This window comes from Alternaria incomplexa, assembly GCF_024043165.1.
Source record: "Alternaria incomplexa strain BMP 0042 chromosome Unknown scaffold_12, whole genome shotgun sequence".
Taxonomy (NCBI): Eukaryota; Fungi; Ascomycota; class Dothideomycetes; order Pleosporales; family Pleosporaceae; genus Alternaria; species Alternaria incomplexa.
In genome coordinates, this window is record NW_026249861.1 from 1,015,696 (window position 1) to 1,037,957 (window position 22,262).

Below are 22,262 nucleotides of genomic sequence, written 5' to 3' on the forward strand. Positions count from 1 at the left end.
TGCGCCCTACACGTGGCCGATAAGGCGCGCGATAAGGTACCGAATGGGCCTGCGAATAGTGAACGGGCTATGGCGGCGTCACTGATACTTTGCGCATTTTGTTGCTGAGCAGACCACGAATGCTTATCGGACAGCATCTGACGCTCTCTACTCGATGGTTGCGGGCGACTGATATCGGGGGTTGGGATGGAAGCAAGAGTCGTGAGACTGGGCCTCGGGAAGGCGCGCAGCACGCTAAGACACTAGCGTGTTTGACCCTGGAAGGCTACGGACTTGCTTTTTGAACGCGTGAACGCGTAGAAAGTAGCCTCTTTGACGCTTCAAACGTGAGGAGTTGTTGTGACAATACTGACGATACCGCCGAACAAACTATGCTTACTTTGTTACACCTTCCAGCCTCCGCGACAACGGTAAGCCTTATCGTCTATAGCTTTTTGTAGCCTGTTTAGTCGTGATCATAGATTGTGCAGAACGTAACGGCAATTTAAGGTTGAAGAAAGTCTTGATAAATTGTTCGCTAAAAGTATATACATCTAGTTGAAGAGAAGGGAATTTTCGAGCTCCTGCGCAGCAAGAACTGGTGACGTCACCGTCTATACGCTGAAGCTAACAGCAGGAGACTTCCAGTTAACAAACTCTGGGCCGATCTTCTTAAGGTCGGTTACACCAATGTTCGCCGCGTCGTTGATGAGCTCGTACTTGAGCATCTCTGTCGCCCTTGCGACACCCTCAGCGCCGTAGATGTTGGCGTACATGAAGGGCCTTCCGAGACCGACAGCCTTCACACCGAGAGAGAGGAGCTTGAGAACATCGGTTCCGTAGCGGATACCTCCATCAGCGTAAACCTCGATTTGCTGGAAGATCTCAGGGTCTTCGTTGTAGATTTCCAGGGCGACTTCGAGGGATGATGGCGAAGTGTCGGTTTGACGGCCACCGTGGTTAGAGAGGAAGATGGCCTTTACGCCCTGCTTGACGGCTTCGCGAGCGTCTTCGACGGTCTGGATACCCTTGGGGATGATAGGCAGGGAGGTCATTTTGGACAGCTGTTGGTACAGATCCCAAGTCAGAAGACTCAGGTTGACATCGGCGGAACCGACACCGTAGCGGGCAGCACGATGCCTGACACCATCACCGGGAGAGTCGACAGTCAGGACAATGGCCTTCGCACCGAGATCCTCGATCCTCTTGAAGAGGACCTGGGTGTCGTTCATGTCACCGTCAAGGTAGACTTGTTGGAACAAGACTTGCTCTGAGCCGTTGGGACGAGCAGCGTAGATGTCTTCCAAGCTCTTGGAAGAGTAGAGCGAGGTCATGTAAAGGATGTCGCCTTCGCCGGCACCCTTAACGAGGCCAAGCTCACCATCTTCGTTGGCATATCCACCGCGTGCACATGGGGAGATGAAGAACGGGGCTGAGAAGTTGTGGCCGAGAATAGTTGTAGGCATTGAGGCTTGAATGTTGGTGATGTCGCGGAGGACGCGGGGCCTTAATCGGTAGCGCGAGAAGACTTCGAGGTTGTTGCGGTATGACCATTCGCCAGCCGCTCCGTTGCGGTAGTATGTGTAGGCGGAGGTGTTCATGTGCTGGCGGCCGACCCATTGGAAGTCTGGCAGGCCAACCAAAGACTTAAGAGGAGGTAGGGTGTCATTAGCGACGAATCCAGCCAACTGGTCGTCGATACCAGTATCGGGCTCGTTGAGGAAAGGGCGTGCTGCCAGAGCGCAAGTAGCGAAAGCAAGGAGTGAGTAACGCATCTTGAGCGAGTACTGTTGGGGTATCTAAGAGCAGGAAAGATCGACGTTGGGTGAAAGATGGGTTGAGTGGAAGATCCCAAGACTCTTATACCTCCTCAGTCAAGCCTGGGAGACATGGGACGGGCAGAGCTGTGCCTACTCGGCATGCAAGTCACTCTGGGCACAAGATCTTGCATGCCATCTAACCCTTGCCTGCACACCATCTGTGCCAAACTGGACTTCCATGGCGCTACTTGCCAACTTGGGTTTCGAAACCATTTGCGTCATCGGAGAAGGGCCGCGAAGTCCCTTCATCTGATAAACAATCCTGTCAAAACGTCTAAAGTGGAGCACCACTACGTCCCGCTGTGTCGCCAAGCGCTCCAGAGGCGGTCGCGACTGGGTTGTTGTTTAGCATGAATTGGACGCACAGGGCACCGAAGCTGCATCGGACCGATGTGGTTCATGTCAGGATTATCAGTCCAGGCACGCGGGTGACCCACTGCGGAATTTCGCAACAATCGGTGCCGTCGCGGTAGCTTGATTGGTCAGTAGATTGATAATGGCTGCACAGTTCCTGAAATTGAGGTACCGGAACCAGCTCGAAACGTGGAAGGTGGCTTCGGTCACTGCCGTGGGATTCCCAGGTTGCTCGGCACATTGCCGGACCTGGAACGTCACTTATCCCACGAGCTAGGCTGAAACGCCTTCCAACTTCTCGAGTTGGTGACAAAGCAAGCAGCGCCTTGATTCCGCTGCTTCACTAAGCCTTACATCGGTCACCGATGGCGATATAGCGACGGGCTATGCTCTGGCCGATTAATGCTGAATGAATGATGCAGCCAACGTCGTTATTCCCCCGTCAGAATTACGACTATACTGAGTTATTACAACTTTCTGCTTCCTGACGAACCTCAAATGGAAAATATTGAGATAAAAATGAGATAATTCATCAATACGGCAACGTAACGATGATGAAGATCATGTGTCATGTGTGCTCTGGTCGGGCGTTGTGGCAAGGCGGCTAATTGCTGTCCTTGTCCCGAGGTCACAACATCGATCGTACACACATGCTGCATCGAGCCATGTGCATACCGGACTTCCTGAAGAATGCTCGTTATCTCAGGAAATTAGCTGCTCCCTGCGATTGATGTTGTACCTACGGTGCTACCGCATCGGATCGCCGCTCCGAAGCTACGCCTGTACTTCAGTGGGCTGTAATGCAGGTCTTTCAATGTCGGCACAGTCACACGTCCCCTAACCGCCTACTGAAAGAACTTTTTCTCGCGCGAACAGACGTGTGTGGATTATACATGATACTGAGGAACGATGAAGGAGTGAACAGTGGCCCAGACAATTTACAATCTGAATACGCTAGTGGGTTAGCGCGTAACGGCCAAGGCTCTCGTCCACCGGGCCACGGGTTCCTGCTCACATCTGGTCTCTATCCACCGACAGCGAACATTCCAAGTCAACGCTGTGTATCGATTTTACGCCACAGCTCTAGCTGAAAGAGTGGGTGTCAGCACCATCCGCTAGGGAACCGGGCAAGTCCGATTATGCCTAGGTCGCATCTCCGTCTTCCCTTGCTCGCTCCCTGCAAAGCATCGCGTTCGATGCCTCTCAATAGTAAGTCAGCCATGGCTTGGCTGATGAAGCTGTCTCTTCTGGGTGTGCGAAATTAGGGGGCTTCGTGAAGGCAACGCTTTGTGTAAAACCCGTCCGTGAAACGATGCCCCCTCTTGGCGTAGTGACAGCCGCTTGGGAACCGAGAGAGGACCAGAGATCACAGAACACTCCAGTGATGCAGCAGGCTCAATTATTGAATACTGTTGAGCTTGCAGAAGCTCGTGAGGACAACATGAACTGGTTGCGTGGTTCCAAGAGGTGCGGGGAAATCACGCCGCAGACGCGGGGTTGAATGCCTAGGTACCATCAACACTGTCCTCTTTCTTCACTCACAGACACGAGCACAGATCGAAGAAGCCTTCCATGATGGCAAGCAGCTTACGCGTTGCTGCCTGTCACGCATCACCCGTCTTTCTCAATGCACGCAAAACAACAGATAAAGCTCTATCCTTCATCAAACAAGCGGCATCTAACAAGGCCAACCTCGTGGTCTTTCCAGAAACCTACATCTCTGCGTTTCCGATCTGGAGTTCTCTACGACCCCCTACTGAAAACCACTCCCTGTTCCAGCGCATGGTACAAGAATCTATCTATGCTGATGGCGATGAAATGGAGGCGTTGCGCGAGGCGGCTCGGTCGAACAACATCCTAGTGAGCATCGGCTTCAGCGAAAGGTCGCGACACAGCAACGGCTGCCTGTACAATTCGAACATCTTCATTGGAACCGAAGGCGAAGTCCTGGTTCACCATCGAAAGCTAGTCCCGACTTTCTTCGAAAAGCTCACATGGAGTAGCGGTGACGGCTATGGGCTGCGTGTTGCTAACACGCAATACGGGCGTATCGGCGCGTTAATCTGTGGCGAAAACACTAATGCACTTGCAAGGTACTCTTTGATCGCGCAAGCAGAGCAAATTCATATATCAACGTGGCCGACGATATGGCCGACAAGAACTTCGCGTCACACAGCGCAAACCGCCGAGCAAACTACCGACGATAGCAATGAACAGTCGAGTCCAAGCGCTGCGCGTGGAACAAACTACGACAACTTAGCCGCAAACAAGACCCGTGCTGCAGCGCATTGCTTTGAAGCAAAATGTTTCGGTGTGGCATGCTCAGGCCATCTTGGTGAAGATGCCATCAAGACGATCATCGAGGGTGCAAGTCAAGCGGATGTGGTAGCCGAGACCCTACACGCTATGCCTCGCGCCGCGACCTTCTTCCTGGACCCTACCGGCGCGCCATTGCCTAGCTTCACCTACAAAGGTGTGGAGAAAGAACATGTGCACGCATTGCAAGATCAAGAAGACATACTGTATGCCGACATCAATCTTAATGACTGCATCGAGGGCAAACAATACCATGATGTAGTTGGTGGATATCAGCGACCCGACGTCTTTGACCTCAAGGTCGACCGATCCAGAAAAGAACCGGTGCGCTTTATTTGATATCAGAATACTACGGATGTGACCTACCAGTCGTATGTTACTTTAGCCTGCTGTCTCGGAATGCGCCGAATCGACTCACAGTGCGCTGCTCGATCGCGTGCACATCTTATGCACAGGCCGGCACGCCAAAACACTTTTACTCACCACCACCCTGGAAGCCAGCAAGCTCATCATGGCGCAATTGTATTACAGAAACCTTTTTTCTACAGCCGCCGCAGCGGCCCGTCAGTTTTGGGTTTCTTGACCCAAACGTACGGACCCGAGCTGACTGTCAGCAAGCTCTTGCGGGGTGAGAGTTCTCACCAAAGCCTTGGGCGTGGGTTCCGATTCAGATGGCTGCAGATCGAGCAGGGGTCGCGGGTTGTCGCAATCAGAAGCTTAATGTTCGGTCGGTCGTAGCTCGGGGACTCTAGAACCACATCACGTCGCACTGCAGCAAGGCCTAGGATGAATGTTCAGACGCGCAACTTACTCGCATCTCATACGAACAACATACAATTTGCACAGGTCACTTGCCGTCCATTTACCGGACATTCTTCCTAGTTGTTGCCAAATGCTTTCAAGTTGATAGCTTACTACTCGTTCCTATGTCCTGGCATTGGGAAACATGAATCAGCTGGATCTATGATCAGCAGCAGGCCTGAGCGCATTGCCGACTTCGAGAGGGAAGCGCCATCTTCACCGCAAACTCAAAGCTGAACAAGTCTCTGCACATCACCCAGCTATATTGGCCAAATAAAGTGCTACGTTCGCCAATCTTTGGATACGACATGATTACTTTACACCATCACAGTCGTAGTGCTTCAAGACCAGGGCCGAAGCTTGTATGCAGGTTGCGGCGTTAAGCCATTAGAGTGTCAGCAGGTTGCGTTCAGCTCAACTTGAAGATTACACATCAAGCCAAACATCGTCGTACGTTGCGCGCTCAAGGGCGAGGCTTATGCAAATCAGGCAGACAGCAGGTTTTGCGAGAGAAAGATCCTCTTGTTTGCTGCGCAACTAACGTAGCATCTCAAAACTCTCGTACTCTTCTCAATCCATCCCGAAAGACGGTGTTGACCGTCCCCATTCCTCCGTACTCTTCTACCCATCTCTGACGGCTGCTCAGCCGAACAGATCCCCAAATGTAGACCCATCATCCGAGTCCGCGTCGATATCCATACCCTCCTCTCCGTCCTTCTCGTCATCTCCATCCTCTCCAGTTGTCTTTTCGTCGTCCTTGGTATCGGAAGCGGTACCGCGACCGGCTGGTGTGGCCGTGGTCGCAGTGAGGATAAGGTCCTTGACGTTCTTGTCCCTGAAAGCGTTGCTGAAGAGCGTGGTCCAGATAAGCTCGACGTCCTCGATACCCGCAGCTTTGAGTAGTGCTTGCAGCTTATCGGGGGTAATGGCGATGCCTTCGTCGGCGAGAATCAAGGCGGCGTAAGAGACGGCTTGTTCGGCCTTGTTGGTGGTGGTAGACATTGAGATGACGCGGTAGCGTGTGGGTTGGTGATTGGTGTCCAGATGAAGAGTTGAGCCGCAGTAGTTGAGGTCGGCCTTTCGATTAGGTTGCTGCTCTAGCTTGGAGAAGCGAAGTCTTTGTGAAGGTGTTGATTCCAGGTGGTCGATTCTTTATGCGACTCTAGCCGACACGAGTCTCTTTATATGTCACGCGAGAGACACCAGCTCTTCTGAGTCACAACATGCCCTCATCCTTCCAAGCCTGTTCCGGATTTCGACCCATGGACGCGATCCTACTACGGAGTGTGCGATGGTCATGTTCCGAATAGCCAGTCACTCACGCTCCCGCGGTTCCAGACGAGCGAAGACGCGGTGTCGATGAACGACTACGATTGGTGCGCGACATTTACGCCTGGAAACTGAACGGTACTATGGCGATGTTCGAGTCAGCAGAAGGGCGCAACGCCACCCGAAAGAGCGGTTCGCCTCGTTGCTCCTCTGAGTCACCGCCAACACCACCACAAGGGAACGTTTCATCAAGTGGCGAGCTTACAACTCTTGCGTGTCAAATTATTACTCTGCTAGGCACCTCTGATGAGTCGAAAGTCGCAGTAGACACCCCTAACTTCCCCGATACGGCATAACCAGCGACGCAAACGAAATGACACGAGGTAATGATCGGTATGGAAACTGCAAGGTATAAGCAGGCACATGGGATTGCACTGGAAGGTTTCATTAGTTTGTAGCTCAAACTCGCAAGAAATACCATCGAAGCTGGCAAGAAGTAACCATGAAGCTGGCAAGAAATCCCAGTGAAGCTGGCAAGAGACAGTCACGAAGCTCGCCAATACCCGATGTCGTTTGGGCCAAGGCCCCCCCGTAGATTTGAACTCGGAGGCAGGAAGCCTACAAAAGGCAGCTCGCCTTCGACCCCAGCACGGATACTGGCGCACATGTGGCGCTTTTTGACGCACCATTCACAAGCTTCGAGATTCTTGGGGAACAGCTTTCCCGTCTTCGCTATCAGGGCATGGAGAAGGCCTCCATCCACGTCAGTATATTGTCGTACGTGCATAGTGCATTGACTTACATCGGCGTAGGTGCCCCTGTATGTTTGCCGGAAGCAAAAAGCTTGCATACAGCGTAGCTGTTTTGGATTTAATTATCGCCTCGAAGCCCGTCTTCAGCTTTTCGCGTATTTCTGGAGACAAGACGTCCAGCTTCTGCCACCTGCTTTTGCCATCTGATAAGCTTGGAAGCCAAACCCGTAAAGGAAGATCTGCTGGCTTTCGATTCTTCTTTAGCTGACCGCTCGTGGGCACATGCTTCATACGCCCAGCTTGCGAAACCGCAACGAACGCGCCGTCGTTGTCCACTTCGCTGTCCTCTCCGTCTTGCTCATCGAGCTCAGCACTTGTAGGTGCGGCCTTATTGTGGTGAGCTTGCTGAGCTGCAGAGGAAGAGAACGAACTCGGTGGAGTGGAAGCTATCGGGGCTTTTCGAACTGGCTTCGCACCTCGACGGGCTTTTCGAGGTCGGTCAGCTTGAGGGGCGGCTACTACTAACAAGTCAGTCTAGGTCTTTCGCGGACGTCGGGGTGATACATACTAGCTTCGAGCCTCTCGCAAGCACCCGCACCTTGGCTTGTAGCTCTCCCCTCTAGGGATGACAGGGTAGCTTGCTGCTCCACTGCAGCATCTTCGTCATCTGCTGCGAAAGCAGCAACGTCATCATCGGACGCAGTCCGAAGCTCTTGCAAGAGTGGAGGCTTCTCGGCGGGTAGCTGGACCGGAGTCTTTGGACGGGCTGCCGGAGAAGCTGTTCCAAGAGTTATCCCCGAAGCTGACGATGGAGCTGCTGCCGGAGTAGCAGGGGCTGCAAAAGGCGCCGACTTCGCGCCAAAAGCTGCGACCGATGTAGCTGTAGAGAGCGAAGCTGTAAAAGGTGGGACGAAAGGACGAGGAGCTTCGAAAGCAGTTTGTAGTGGAAGAGCTACGAAAGCAGTTTGTAACGGAGGAGCTGTTGCGGAAGATGAAGCTGTTGCGTATGGCGAAGCTGTTGCATATGGCGAACGCGTCGCGTATACAGGAGCTGAGCTGTACTACGCTTTTGTCAGCAGCACGGACAGTCACAAGCAAAACCATTAACTTACATGCGGGCCTAGCCAAGGCATCCGTCCAATCGGAGCTTGAGCTGCTCCAAAAACAGGCGCAATGGAGCTTCCCATGGGTGAAGGACGGGAAGCTTCTACCTGCCTTGGTCGGTACCGTTTCGTACTGGAGCTTTGCTCGTCCGAGGAGGATGCGTCATTAGGGTTAGAAGCTCTTTGCCTCTTGGTGGCTGGCTTTAGAGCTCGCTTTGACTCTTCTAGCTCCTCTTTGGCAATGCGGGTTGCCGTCTCACAAATTGTGATACTCATAGCTTTAAGGTCCTCGAATTCGGCGAAGATGTCATCGGAAGTATCCGGGGGCGTTTGAGCAGCAGCGTCTTTATTCATCGTAGTGTTTCGCCGCGAATAGCGGGATTGCGAAGTCAAATTTGTCTGGTGTTGGTGGGGTGGCAGCGAGGTGGAAGGAGCCACCTGCTGCACCACTTCCGAGCTAATCACGCGCGTACATCGAAAGCAATATCAGCAGGCACAAAAACGTCGACATCGTCGAACCACTCGGGAACATGAAGGAAAAGCGGCGCCCAACCGCGCACGCTGGCATCCAATTCAGTTACGCCAAGAAGAAAGAGCACGAAGCTGCGGATGCTGACTACGAAACCCATCCACGTTTCGTTATCCAGAGATATTACATCTCTCTATCGGGCGCTCGGGCATATTCGGGAATGCTGCTATGTCAGTATGCCGATGTTTGGTTTCCACACGCCACTACAGCTGCAGCTGAACAGATGGTTTGGTCCCGATAGAGGGACGTTAAGGAAAGCCTATTACATCGGCTATGGACACTAAACAGATTGAACATGAATTAGCATGCTGTCAATCAGAGATATTGTCCTGAGGCTTGGTGTGGGTGTCATTAGACGATGCGTCATTTCAGTGGGGTCTGTCCATCACCTTCTCGGGTTCCTGCCCTAACTTATTTCTCACCACAACACCAGACCCCAAATCGCCCCAACGCCACAATGAGCAGCTCTGATAGCGACTATGACTCCCCAATTCCCCGTCGGAGGCTCGAGCAGTTCGACATTACCATCCGGACCATAGCTTACCACACTCCCCGGGCTCCTTCCACTGTTAGCCCGCAGCTTAGGGAGGCTTAGCGTGCAGCCAGACAAGCCATAGCTGAAGCCCCACGAGATCTACAGAGCGTACAAGAAGAAGCCGAGTTATGGAGGTGGGCCTTGGAGCTGATGCAAAGCAAGGACGAAGTCGAAGCTCGGCTAAGTCAGGAGAACCAAGAGCTTACCGACAGCAAAGCTGGGATCGAAGCTGATCTGGATGCAAAAGCCCGTGAGCTCACTGAATACAAGCACGAGGCCAAAACGAAGCTACGCAAGGAGGTCGACCAGCTAAACGAATCCAAACGCAAATCCGAGGCCGGCCTCACAGACGAGATCGAGAAGCTCAAAACCGCCAAAGAGGAAGCTAAATCGACGTTCAACCGGGAGATCCTTCAACTGAAGCAAGACAACAACAGCCGTGAGGAGGAGCTTCGTGGAGAGCTTACCGCCGCCGGCTCCGATGCCAAAACCGCCCTGCAAGCCGCAGCTGATAAGCTTGCATCGCAGCACAACAAAGCTATCGAGACTCTCAAAACGGAACATACGGCCGCTTTGGAGGCTTCGAGTAAGAAGGTCAAGGAGCTTCGAGATCAAGTCCTGCAGCTCACCAATTCGGCCAACGACACGCGAACCGAGCTCGAGGCTAAAATCGACGTGGACGTGAAGACACATGTAGCTATCGTGGAACAGCTTCGTACGGACCACCGTACTGCAATACAGGTCCTGAGGGAACAAAACAAGGACGCTAAAGCCAGATCCAACCAAGAACACGCGGATGAGCTAGAACGAGCCACCTCACAGCTCAGAGACACCCGCGATGGAGCTGCCGCTCTGCAACGAGAAGAGAGAGTCTCTCACAAGCTTCGCCAGGACCTCACACAATCCAAGGAGGACCATGCCGCTGAGATAGCTGGGCTGAAGGAAGATCACGAAACAGCTATCAGCGAGTCATCCGACGCTCTTCGCAAGCTTCAAGAGACCACGCAAAAGCTGAAAATCAACCACGCTTCAAAGCTTGAAGAAGCGACATCAGCTCGTACCAAGCTTGAAGAGGAACACACTGAAGAGCTAGCGCAAGGGAGAGAAGCTTATCGTAAGCTGCAAGAGGATTGCGACAAGAAGATTAAGGATGGCAATGCGTTCTATCGTGAGCTTCAGACCACTATGAATGAGCTAAGAGCTGAGAACGCGAAATATCTCGAGGAAGCTAGGGCGAGTTGCCTCGCGACTGAGAAGACGCACGCAGACGTGCTTAAGAAAGAAAGAGAAGCTTATCGTGAAGTTAAAGGAATCTTGGACGACCTCAGAAGTTCAAGTCAAGCGACGCCTGAAGAGCATCGCAAGTTCGAAGAGGAACACAACCGGGAAAAGCAACAGCTTCAGTGTCAGATAGAAGCTCTTAAGGATGAACATAAAGCTCGCGAGGGAAAGCGTACTGCCACATTGAAGGAAGCCAACGGAATCATAAGGAAGCAACTCGCAATCCTGCAGCTATTCATCGACAATCGCGACCGCAAGCATCTGTAGCTAAGGGCCGGTTTCCATTGATCCGTTATCTTCAAAAGCTCTCAAGCCTTCAGCCACCCGTCCACCAGCTGTTCTGGCTTCCGGGCGATGCGGCACATACAACAACGGGTGACATCCTTAGCTACACTATCACAAATTCAAAATTTCAATAGTTGTATGCAACACACACACGGCGCTTGTAATGCTCCCTGAAAAGGTAGCAGTTTGCAAGGCGAAAAGAAAAACGTTGACATGATGTAAACGTTTTTCTTTTGGGGACCCGGTTGCAGCTCAAGAGTCGCCACGGTGAACTGCATTTTGGGGAACTAAACATGTGTGCCGTCGAGCATCGCCACCAGACAATAGCGGAGTTGAGTATACCTGAGAGGCTGCGGAGGCGGGCGAAAGTTACCCTCCGAATGTACATCGGTTGGGTATGGAGTCGTAAAAGATAATCGTTCCGCACTGGGGAACGATTATCTTTTTCACGATTATCTTTTTAGTCCACCGTATGGAGCAAGGTCGGATGCCGTGCGCAGCCTGTAAGAAGGTGGCAGTGGTCAAAGCTCGCAGTACGCGTATCGCGTATCGCGTATTCGGCCCATGGAGGTACACTACTGCTCACAAGCTTCACAGTACAGCATCCATCTATAAAGCAACTGCTGCAAGACCCACCGTGCATTCGAACTACTTAAGTCGTTATCATGATCAAGGCTACCGCTTACAGTACATTATTGCTGCACTTTTACACTGGTGCAGCTGCCCTCGGCGCAAGCCTACCATCGCCCTATCAAAGCAACCACGACCTTCCAGCCAGGAACAACAACCAACAAGCTGTTCTCAACACCCCGCTAGACATTCCGAAGCCTCTAAAGCCCGAAAAGTTTGACATCGTCGAACTACCTTTACCTCCCATTTCTCCAAGCCAAGACCCTGGCGCATGTCCTAATCAAACCGGGTGCATCGCGAGAGAGCTTACCGAGAAGTTTCAAGCAGGAGACTTCACTCCGGACGGCCGGAACGTCATTGTCACTGTGAGCTTCGTTGGAGCTCCCGCGGCTCCCGACCCCGCAAGCATCTACGATGGAGTTCAGTTAATCCTCATCAAAGCTGATAGCTCAACCTTCAGCAATGGCGATGCATGGAAGTGCCTCACGTGTGGGGTACCGGCTGAGAACGCAAGAGAACTGGATCCACAACGAGACTATCCTCATGTCTTCAGAAGCGGCGACAAAGCAATCTGGGGCCACAACATCCTCGACTGCAACGGAGAGCAGTTGGCTAGCGATGAATGTACGCCTGACAAAATCCACATCTATCCAATTCACTGGTCGGGTGGCAGCCCGCGTGAGCTGCGTGTGCACCCCGATGATGTTCATATTGGTTGGAGTTCGTTTACCAACGACGCTGGGCAGTATTCCTACTTCGGGCGTCTGGAGTTCAATGCGAGACCCTCAGAGTCGGGCCCTGGTGCGCCTCGCTATGACCTGGTTGATGTCGACCTGCTCGTGGACCCAAAACGCCGAGCTTTCATAACGGCTGACGGCGAGGAGTTGAAGCTTCACCCCGACTCAATCACAATTGGCGAACTGCGGGGTTTCAGTGGTTCCGGCGACGAGATACTTTACATCGGTGCGCCGACCGAGTCGACAAATATCGATCTTTATGCGGTTCACATCGAGACTGGGGTTGTTCGCCGCCTGACTAGTCACCCTGATTACGCCGATCCTATTGCCTTCTCTGCCGATGACCAGTGGTTCGTCACTCAGGATACGCGTACCAGCGTACGCCAGATGTGGATGTCGGGTATGCGAGGTATTCCCCCTCTCATCGACATCGTTGCTGTTGCCGTAGCCGCATCGACACGCAACAATGGCCCACGTCGCTTCTTCCAACCGATCTTGATAGATCGTCATGGGGATCGTGAGTCGTACTACGGGCAGCAGGTCAACGGAGAAGGCGATGGTAGCGAGGGAGGCTTTGACGATCCGAACTGGAACGGCCGAGCGGACCCGGCTTTCTCTTTAGACAGCACGCGGATTGTGTACTGGCAGGCCATCGTTACATCGCCAGCATGTGGTGGCACTAATCCGCTACAGTGTCCAATCTCCACTGCGCCAGGTGGGCGTGAGTATCGTATCATGCTCGCTCACATGGTCAATCGCAAGCCTGCGCGTCCAGTCCCAGTTTATAATGTGCCTGGTCGCATATCGTGGGCGACACCATTCCCACCAGGAGCCAAACCCCTTTTGTTACCCAAACTTAAGCCAGGAAACTATACGCTTCATGGCAAGATCTCTGGGTTTGCGAAAGTAAAGCTCATCGGAGACACGGCACATCCACAAGCAGACTCCATCAAGCGTGTCGCTGCCAACTACACCAACTTCTGCAATGACGGCGAGCACGTCATCAACGGCTGGGAGGACGTTGAGCTGACGGTTTCGATTCCGAATGTGTGGGACCAGAAGCTTGATTGGTACTCTGATATCTCGCAGACGGGGTCCGCGATTGGAAGTAAGAAGACTGGTCCGAACGGATTTCATTTAAGGATCGATGTAATGGAGAACATACTCGAAGCAAACGGAACGTTGACCACGACGATCGACGGAGTGGAGTATCACCGACCGGCCAACGGTACCTAGAAAGGATCTAATTAGCTACCTAGGTATAGCTGAATTGATGGGCAGCTTCGCGTCAGCTGATCCTTCCGAGTCGCGCGTTGGTCGCGTGTGTATTGAAGTCGCATCGTTGCTTGATCACCGCCATTCGCTTACCCCCATGATTGATGCGGTCTGATCTGTGACAAATGCACGTGTGAGTGGCGTGGGGATAACGCAGAAGCTGTGCTGGTCATCAGCAACAAGCGGTTCACACCGGAGATCGTGTTCGACATGGAGAAGCGGGGGTTCCCGGCTTATAGCACAATCTTGGATTTTTGGAGCATGATAGGGTGGCAAAAGTGTGATTGTCCCCGGCGGAGCTGCTTTTTGCCAACACGCGGAAAAAGCATACCAGGGCCACAGGCCTGTCGTACATCGTTCTTCATCAATCGACCGATATCTGCAGATGGGAGAGTCTGTCACGCATGTCGTGTGTCGCATGTAGCATGTTGAGCTGTTTGGCGTGACGGTGACGTACCTAGCGGCCGGACAATTTGCCCTTGCTTAGGCTCAGGCACGTGGCCCTCTTGGCGGCGGATACCCGCATCGCCCGAGGCTTGAGTATCCGCATCATCAAACGCAAGTCGCACGTTTGTGACTTGCACCTTTCTCAGCGATCAGTGTTCGGACTCCGACGATGGCGCGATACCTCGTGGTTGTCGTGTGCGAGCGCACATCCGTCATTCACCGCCGCCACCCAGTATGTCGCGACCCGGGATAACCACACAGCGGCACCTCTATGGCCAGCAGGTATGCTCGGTGAAGCCGTCTTGTCCTGCCACCTGCTTCCCCTGGAATGCCCAGATGGAAATCACCGCTTCACGATAGCGTCCGGCCATCCAGCTTTAAACTTTGCCCCAAAGGGCTTGCTTTTCAGGGCCAGTTAATCTATCTTATCTAGTGCTGCACATCACCCAGGGCAGGTCCTCTCATTGCCCATGCATCTCTGGATCTACTTGATCCTCCCGGGCAGGTGCATCTGGAGTTTCAGCGGAGACAGGACGAAAGCAGAAGGAGATCAAGTTAGCGCCCGGCGTAATTCGCGAAGTCGGCCAATCAGCGGCAGGCGACACCATGGCACCTCCGACACGTTTATGCTAGAGTATCCCCTGCCGACCATTAGGAGAAGGTCGATCGTTACACCAAAATGGAAGGAATGTATAAAAACAACCTTGTTTCACGACATACTGAAGAGTACCGGCAACTTCATTCTAACGTTCCCCATATTCTTCACCCCCAGCAGACTCAAGATGAAGTACGCACTTGCCGCAGCTCTGATACTTCAGAGCACTACCGTTCTCGGTAGCCTTCTGCCTGTTCATTTCAACGCCCCTTCTCCAGCACACTTTCTCGACATCGTCAACAATGGCACATACGATCTTGGCTGCAGACCCAAGGCGGTGCCATCGAAAGAAGGCCATTTCGAGCTCCACGCCCTGCTGACCGAGGACCAAATCGCGTATCTTTCCAAAGAGTACGAGAACCATGCAGAGATCAGCCTACACCGTCGGGATCTCAGCAAGAGGGCTGCTACCGCACCGATCGGCACTGGCGACCGTTGGTCGGGCGGCTCTGTCACACCGTCTGGTCTTGGCACCAAGGCCACGGGATCGACCATGAGCAGTATCATGAACCCCACCGAAATCAACTCTGCCATCAAGGGGCTCGTCAACGGATACGGCATCAGCACCGTCACTCTGCCATACAAGACCTTCAATGGCGCTACGCAAACTGCCGGATACGTTGGCGCGGGCACAGACAAATCCAAGTACCGCCTTTATCTCTCCGCTGGAATGCACGCACGCGAACGCGGAGGCCCCGATCAGCTCATCTACTGGATCTCGGATCTTCTCGCCGCCAACAAGGCTGGAAGCGGCTTGAAGTACGGCAGCAAGTCATACACTAATGCTCAAGTCAAGAGTGTCCTTGCTGCCGGTATCGTCTTCTTCCCGCTCGTCAATCCAGACGGTGTGGCATACGACCAGTCATCTGGATCGTTATGGCGCAAGAACCGCAACACGCGATCTGGCACCAGCGGCGCCTCCGTTGGTGTAGACATCAACCGCAACTTTGACTTCCTCTGGAACTTCAAGAAGTACTTTGACCCCTCCACATCCCCTGCTTCCACCTCGCCGAGCTCCGAGGCCTTTTACGGTTCAGCTGCTGCATCAGAGTCTGAGACCAAGAACCACGTCAGCGTCTACGACTCATTCCCGAAGATCAGGTGGTTCATGGACATTCACTCCGCTACCGGCGACATCCTGTACAACTGGGGTGACGATGAGCTTCAGAGCACCAGCACCACCATGAACTTCCTCAACAGCGCGTATGATGGAAAGAGAGGTCGTCTTGGAGACTCCACGTACAAGGAGTACATTCCCTCGGCTGATGCGACAAACATCAAGAACGTTGCTGCCAAGACGGCGGCTGCGATGCGAGCAGTCGGTGGCCGTGACTACACATCCATGCAGTCTGTCGGCCTCTACGCTACCTCTGGTGCCTCGGACGACTACGCTGCTAGCCGTACATACGCCAAGTCTGGCGCGAACAAGATCCATGGCTTCACCATGGAGTTCGGATACAGCACCAACTTCTACCCCACATTGCCCGAGTTCAACACCAATATCCTTGATACCAACGCCGGTTTCATGGACTGGGCGCTTGCCGCGATCGCCGCCGGCCTTGACTAGTCGAGTTGCTTGAATGCGTAGCGAGAGTCCGATTGCAATAGGGGTGTTATGGCGTTCCAGACATGTATAATGTGGGGATGAGGTAGCATGAGCGGCTCAGAGGAAGTGTTCCTAGAGCGAACGGCGTTGACGAGAATACGAGGGTTGATGATAGATGATGACTCTTTCCGACGGCCGTTGTAGCACGTGTAGTAATTTTATATTGTTCTAAACCACCCGCCCATTTCCCATGATACATGACGATGAGGCGAGATGAACTCACTACCCTAACTTGAAGCCACCTCCACAACCACGCTGGAATAATCCTTCGGGATCAACGTCTCGACTAACACCCTTCAAGAATCTCAAATTCTCCTCTCCGTAGCTCTCGAATGGCTTTTGCCACGCTGCGCAGTAGTTCAAGTAGCGATATCGATGACTCATTTCGTGCTCAGTGGCAAAAGCATCAATCTGCTCGATCGCCTCTCTAGTGATAGCCCTCACCACCTCATCATGCTGTTCCAACGCCCAGTTCACTGTAAACTGTACATTGATAAGCGGCTCATCAGACCCCTCATCAAGACCTAGCGGGTTCGCATCGCCCTTCCGCGCCCAAGAAGGTAAACAAGGTTGAAGGACAAGCGTCCAATTCATGCCCTTGATACCATGTTTCTTGACCTTTGGTATCGCATCACGATATGCTTTATGCGACGCCTCCAGCGTCAGTCTATCATTCTTGATCGTCGTAGTTGCAAACTCTTGTCGTCGTCCGGGCGGGTTCAAAACACTGAGTTCGTCTGTCGCACCGACTAGACTGCGGATCTTGAACGTACTCCACACACGCCCAATCTTATGGAATCCAGAGCTACGCCAGCATTCCGGCCAGCCTTTTTCTTTCGTGTCTGGCGCGGTGTGAACGAGATGTACAGAGATTGCTTGGATGCCGACGGATTGGAGGTACGTGAAGCATGCCAACGGGCCCGCGGCGTAGGGGTCGAAGCGTTGGTCTAGCTCGCCGGCCAGTGTTTTCGAGACGGTATCATGGAGTGCTGTGAGCACACCAGGGGCCTTCCATGGAAGGAGATAGATGAATCCGCTCCACACGTTCTTCGCAGCGAAACTACGGACCGTGAAGCTTGTCACGACGCCGAAGTTGTTTCCTCCGCCTTTGAGTGCGCGCCAAAGATCAGGTTTATCATACTCCGAGGCAGTTACGATCCTTCCATCTGCTAACACGACCTCGTATTCAAGGACGTTGCTGCACACGAAACCGTATTGTGGCGAGAAGAACGAGAGACCACCGCCGAGCGTGAGGCCAGAGACACCGACAGCAGAGTTTCTACCGCCAGCGACTGCGAGACTCTCTTTCTCGAGTTCCGAGTACACATCAATCCACTTGCAGCCCGCGCCAATGACCACACTTCGCCCATCTTCAGCAGGAATGACTTGTTTAAAGAGCGACAAGTCGATGAGAACCCCACCTCTGATGCTCGACGCACCAGCAACAGCAGAATGACCACCACCCCGAACAGCAAAAATCGATTCCACCTTTTCTCCCGATTCCTTCGCTCGCTCAACCCTCAAATCGAACTCGCGTTTGAGAATCTTGACCGCCTGCGCTAGCTCCCACACATTGCGGGGTCGCACGACGCATGCGGGCGGCACCTCACACGCTTTCTGGTCCCAATACGCATTCATCGACTCTCTGAATTCCGTTGCTTTGTCGGGTGTGATGACAATGTGTGGAATGGCTGCGACGAGCTTGGCTTTTAGTTGCCGTCCGGATGCTGTTAGGCCATCGTCGAGCCTGAGACGGCCAGGTTTCTCGGCTTCTGTATCGCGTTCTATCTGGGATTTGCGGGCGCTAAGTCGTTTTCTGATGTATACGGTTGCGAGGAGGATGGCTATGCATGAGTAGGATAGCCATGATAGCGCCATCTTTGAGAAGAGTTAGGGAGGCTGGCGCCTAAACTGCGGGCAGACGGGCCAATGCAACTGAGTATTGTCAAACTATCGACAGGAATCCTGGAGACAGCATGAATGATGTGTTTTAGGATGGACCAAGATATATAATGGTTGAGGTAGGGTATATGGGTGTTACTGGCGTGGAGATATGCTGCGGCATCTGGTTTCACATGTGGATGACATAATCACTTGGCGTCAGCGGGCCTGATCGGTGATGACGAAATGCGTCGCGCAATCTACTACATACGTACAGTCCTCCTCTGACAATTGCATCATACTTGTGATGCTGCATGCCTCAGCCTTCAAAGTACAATCAAGTCATAGCAAGCGTACAGTCGGCGTCTGATGCGACCCGAAAGCTGTCATCGCCTGATGGCACTACCAATCAACAGCCATATCACGTCTCGCTAGCTTGTGATGACAAAAAGCTGCGTGTCCGGAAGCTGACCCAACTCGTGCGCCTATCGATCTTCTTGACCACACAGGCGACTTTGGTCAAGGCGCTCGACAATGCGCAGACAATACGACATCCCGACCGTAGCGGCCCTGGAAACTACTGCATCATTTTGCTTAGGTTGCCTATGCGAGTGACTTCCGATGCGGATGTAGCTGTCGGCACAGCTGTGACGTATGGCAGCTCGTGATATGCTATGCACGGATCCTCGGATGATGAGTATGAGAACTCAAAGGTTCGTCAGCGCGCGAATAGATAGTCGATCCTTCATATTTCGATATCAGGATACCACTTCTTTACCCATTGGTCAAGAACCTTGGGTCCTACCGGCTTAGTCAGGAACTCGTCTGCGCCAGCATCGTCTGCGGCCTTGCGATCATTCGAAGAGTCCTGACCAGTGACGATGAACAAGACACTCCGTTCATACCCATGCTGCTTCTCCAATCGCCGGATCTGTCGTGTTGCATCGATACCGTCGCATACCGGCATCTGAAGATCCATGAGGATAAGTCCGACTGGTTGGACGGGCAGATTTTGTCGTAGCAGTGGGTCGTACTTCGGTAGAAGAGCTTCGGAAAAGATATTGACTGCCTGCTGCCCATCCTTTGCACTCCGAAACGGGATACCACGACGACTGCAGTACATCTCCAATAGACGAAGATTGACAGCGTTGTCATCAACAAGGAGTGTCAAGGGTTTGCTCGATGTTGAGATATCCTTCGCGGACGGTGGAGGTTTGGTTTGGATGCGCAAGGTCCGCACTGACTGGACTAGTTCATTCTGAAGCTTGGCGGGGAAGATTGAACCTCGCTCGGATGGGAGTTTGGGGCGCTCGTTCAAGTCGGGCGCAGGATCTTGATGGACTGGTTCGATGACGACCCCGCCAGTCGCACACAGCCCCGTCTCCGGAGAAGCGGCGCGGAATTCGGCAGAGATTGCATCCGCGTGCTTCAACGCTTGTTCAAATGTTTCCGACAAGAATGGTCCTTGAACGTATACAACATTTCCCTGTCGCCGAACGCGCTCCGTATGGAAGTCGAGAAAGCATGCGCATTCTGGAACGAGACATATAGCAACTTGGTCGGCATCGATGTTCGATGTGTGTCGGTAGAGCTCCGCCAGATTCGGTGTATAGTCGACGACTACGAAAGCGCCCTTCGATGTGCTTGACGATGTCCAGCCAGCACTTAAAAGATACTGGGTGAAGTAGTTGCCGAGAGACGACGTTGCTGATTTGGACGTCAGGTGATGGAAGCTTTGCGGAAGCTCATTGAACCTATCCTTCACTGCACGAGACGCAGGTAATGAGCTTGCGCAGACGGGCTCATTGAACATCGCTCTGATATGCGAGCCTACACCATGGGGCGAAGTGACCATTGTGATCTCGCCACCTAAGAGCGTCGCCGCTTTGCTCGCCAACGTCAAACCCAAAGTAGACTCGGTACCACTGAGATCTATCTGTTCGTGTGCGTCAAACACGCGATCGTAATTCCCTTTGGGTGTCTTACGCCCACTGTGTTCGACATCGACGACGAGAGACTGGCAACCCTCCGTGACTGACAGAGTCACTGCTACCATACCGCCAGCGGCATTTTGAGCAGCGTTGACCATGAGCGGCTGGATGCAATCCAGGAATACTCGCTTGTCGATAGCAATCAAGTCGCAGCTTGGTGGTAGATGATGTTGTATTATAATCGAGGGTCGCGTGGATAGATCGTCCGATAGTCCTAGTAGGGTTTCCTTCAGCAAAGCATCTTCAATCTCAGAGACTGTATGCATGGTGAGAACGCGTTCTGCCTGTGCAATGTCTGCCCACTGATTCAACTTGATGAGGCTGTTCACCGTTGAGATCAGCTCTCTTGCCGAAGTCTTGATGGTCTTGATATAGGTGTATGGGTCCAATTGCTCGATGTCTGGGCTGGCAGTGGGTGACGAGGCAGCCGTCGAAGGGACCACGTTTCGAGATTTCAGCTCCTCAGTCAGAAGCTCAACAGAGCCAAGAATGCCATGTATAGGAGTTCGAAGCTGATGCGTAATGCCGCGAAGGAACGTTTCCTTAGCGCTGAGCGCCTCCTGAAGTGCGCGGCCTTGCCAATACCGACATAGTATTGTCTAAATGTCACAGAGTATCAGCAAGAGCCCCCAGAACGAATCTACCATTGCTTACCGCACACATATGTACGAACCAAGAATCCATATCATCAAAGACCATCTTGAAGTCGTTACTGGCTACTACGAGAAACATTGCCGCACGCTGACTGGTACATTGTGCCGCGATGGCCCGTACAGGCCGGGGCGCAGTCATGTCCAAATGATTGAGATTCTCGATGGCGTAATCAAAGTCTGCGAGAGTTAGCGTACGCATCACGCTCGTACCATTCACAATCACCTACAAGCGGTATCTTCCCAGAGGCCCTGCTCCAATTCCGATGTGCGAAAGCTCGTACCACCAGGAAGGGTTATGTGGCTGTCCGTGATCTGATAAATGCTCACTCGCGTATTGAGATAAACATCCTCGAGCATTCTGGGGATCACTTCCTCCATGTTGTGGTGGTTGTCGCACTGCTGCTGAGCTTCGGAGAGCAGTTCCAGCATCCGCCTACGTTCCTTCTGACGGCGAGCTCTTGCACTGTGCACTATGTCCATAACAATCCAATCAGCCAGCCTTGCAAGAGACTGTTGTACTAATGGCGAGAGAGGCTCTTGTGGGGAATTAGAAGCGACACAAAGGGAGCCAAAAGCCACGTGCTCTCCGAATTCAGTATCAAATCTCAACGGTACACCGGCATACGCACGCAAACCGCCCTGCTCGACATGCGGTGACTTCTCGAAGCGCCAATCTTTGGCCATGTTCTGCAGCGCAAAGACAGTCTATAGCTGTTAGTAGTGACCCTGGCAGCAATGATTAACACTTACACCTGGTGGTTGATTGATGGTGTGGGCGCAAGTGCTCTCGCGACGGGGTAATATCGCAAGAGGGAGGTTCACAGTGACCATGCGAGTATAAGTGCTGTGGTTGAGAAGACCAGCAATAACAAACTCCCATCCTACTGTCTCATGCGCGAGATGGACCTTCTCTTGCAGGCGAGACATCAACTCTACATCTTCAAGGGCCCCGCGAGTATAGTAGTAGAGCAACGTCAACCTTAGCCTCTCGTTCCGCGTCAAGACTGGGAAGAGATAGCGATCCGCAGAGCACTGAGGTGGACATAGTGTTTTGGCAGGTATTGGTGCTGGCGTCCAGATGTCGCCATCGTTGGGATACACAGACGTGGCTTGTTCCGCAATCCATGGCTCAAGGGGTTTGTCGGCATTCTCAAGATCAAGTATTGGCGCGGTGGTGGTCGGGCGCTCGGACGATGCCGGCGCAGCATGCCTCGATGCGAGGACGGCCGCATCTGCCTTCGGGAAGAAGGCAACGCGCTGGCCGCCCATGGGATGCATCGAGACTTCTGTATGTCGAATTACTGCCCTGCATTGAAAGCAGAGGTCGCGCAGAGTGTTATGCAGAGGTGTGATACACTGCGGG

General features: G+C 53.0%; 8 protein-coding genes across 8 annotated transcripts; 4 read left to right on the forward strand and 4 right to left on the reverse strand.

The window, feature by feature from the left end:
* Positions 1-593: 593 nt before the first annotated feature.
* Positions 594-1,754, reverse strand: J4E90_008222 (uncharacterized protein; the record flags this gene model as incomplete). The annotated part of the gene is made up of 1 exon (XM_051437752.1): positions 594-1,754. One exon carries the CDS (start codon positions 1,752-1,754, stop codon positions 594-596), a length of 1,161 nt encoding a protein of 386 aa, XP_051288563.1.
* Positions 1,755-3,935: 2,181 nt separating this feature from the next.
* Positions 3,936-4,808, forward strand: J4E90_008223 (uncharacterized protein; the record flags this gene model as incomplete). Its single annotated transcript, XM_051437753.1, has 1 exon — positions 3,936-4,808. One exon carries the CDS (start codon positions 3,936-3,938, stop codon positions 4,806-4,808), a length of 873 nt encoding a protein of 290 aa, XP_051288564.1.
* Positions 4,809-5,912: 1,104 nt separating this feature from the next.
* Positions 5,913-8,748, reverse strand: J4E90_008224 (uncharacterized protein; the record flags this gene model as incomplete). The annotated part of the gene is made up of 3 exons (XM_051437754.1): positions 5,913-6,367; positions 7,860-8,156; positions 8,529-8,748. 3 exons carry the CDS (start codon positions 8,746-8,748, stop codon positions 5,913-5,915), a joined length of 972 nt encoding a protein of 323 aa, XP_051288565.1.
* Positions 8,749-9,380: 632 nt separating this feature from the next.
* Positions 9,381-11,006, forward strand: J4E90_008225 (uncharacterized protein; the record flags this gene model as incomplete). Its single annotated transcript, XM_051437755.1, has 2 exons — positions 9,381-9,436; positions 9,530-11,006. 2 exons carry the CDS (start codon positions 9,381-9,383, stop codon positions 11,004-11,006), a joined length of 1,533 nt encoding a protein of 510 aa, XP_051288566.1.
* Positions 11,007-11,689: 683 nt separating this feature from the next.
* Positions 11,690-13,627, forward strand: J4E90_008226 (uncharacterized protein; the record flags this gene model as incomplete). Its single annotated transcript, XM_051437756.1, has 1 exon — positions 11,690-13,627. One exon carries the CDS (start codon positions 11,690-11,692, stop codon positions 13,625-13,627), a length of 1,938 nt encoding a protein of 645 aa, XP_051288567.1.
* Positions 13,628-14,895: 1,268 nt separating this feature from the next.
* On the forward strand, positions 14,896-16,335 carry J4E90_008227 (uncharacterized protein; the record flags this gene model as incomplete). The annotated part of the gene is made up of 1 exon (XM_051437757.1): positions 14,896-16,335. One exon carries the CDS (start codon positions 14,896-14,898, stop codon positions 16,333-16,335), a length of 1,440 nt encoding a protein of 479 aa, XP_051288568.1.
* A 261-nt stretch (positions 16,336-16,596) lies between these two features.
* Positions 16,597-18,252, reverse strand: J4E90_008228 (uncharacterized protein; the record flags this gene model as incomplete). Its single annotated transcript, XM_051437758.1, has 1 exon — positions 16,597-18,252. One exon carries the CDS (start codon positions 18,250-18,252, stop codon positions 16,597-16,599), a length of 1,656 nt encoding a protein of 551 aa, XP_051288569.1.
* A 748-nt stretch (positions 18,253-19,000) lies between these two features.
* J4E90_008229 (uncharacterized protein) lies at positions 19,001-22,177 on the reverse strand (the record flags this gene model as incomplete). Its single annotated transcript, XM_051437759.1, has 4 exons — positions 19,001-20,845; positions 20,901-21,076; positions 21,127-21,604; positions 21,650-22,177. The coding sequence occupies 4 exons, from the start codon at positions 22,175-22,177 to the stop codon at positions 19,001-19,003; spliced, it is 3,027 nt and encodes a 1,008-aa protein (XP_051288570.1).
* Between the last annotated feature and the right edge of the window lie 85 nt (positions 22,178-22,262).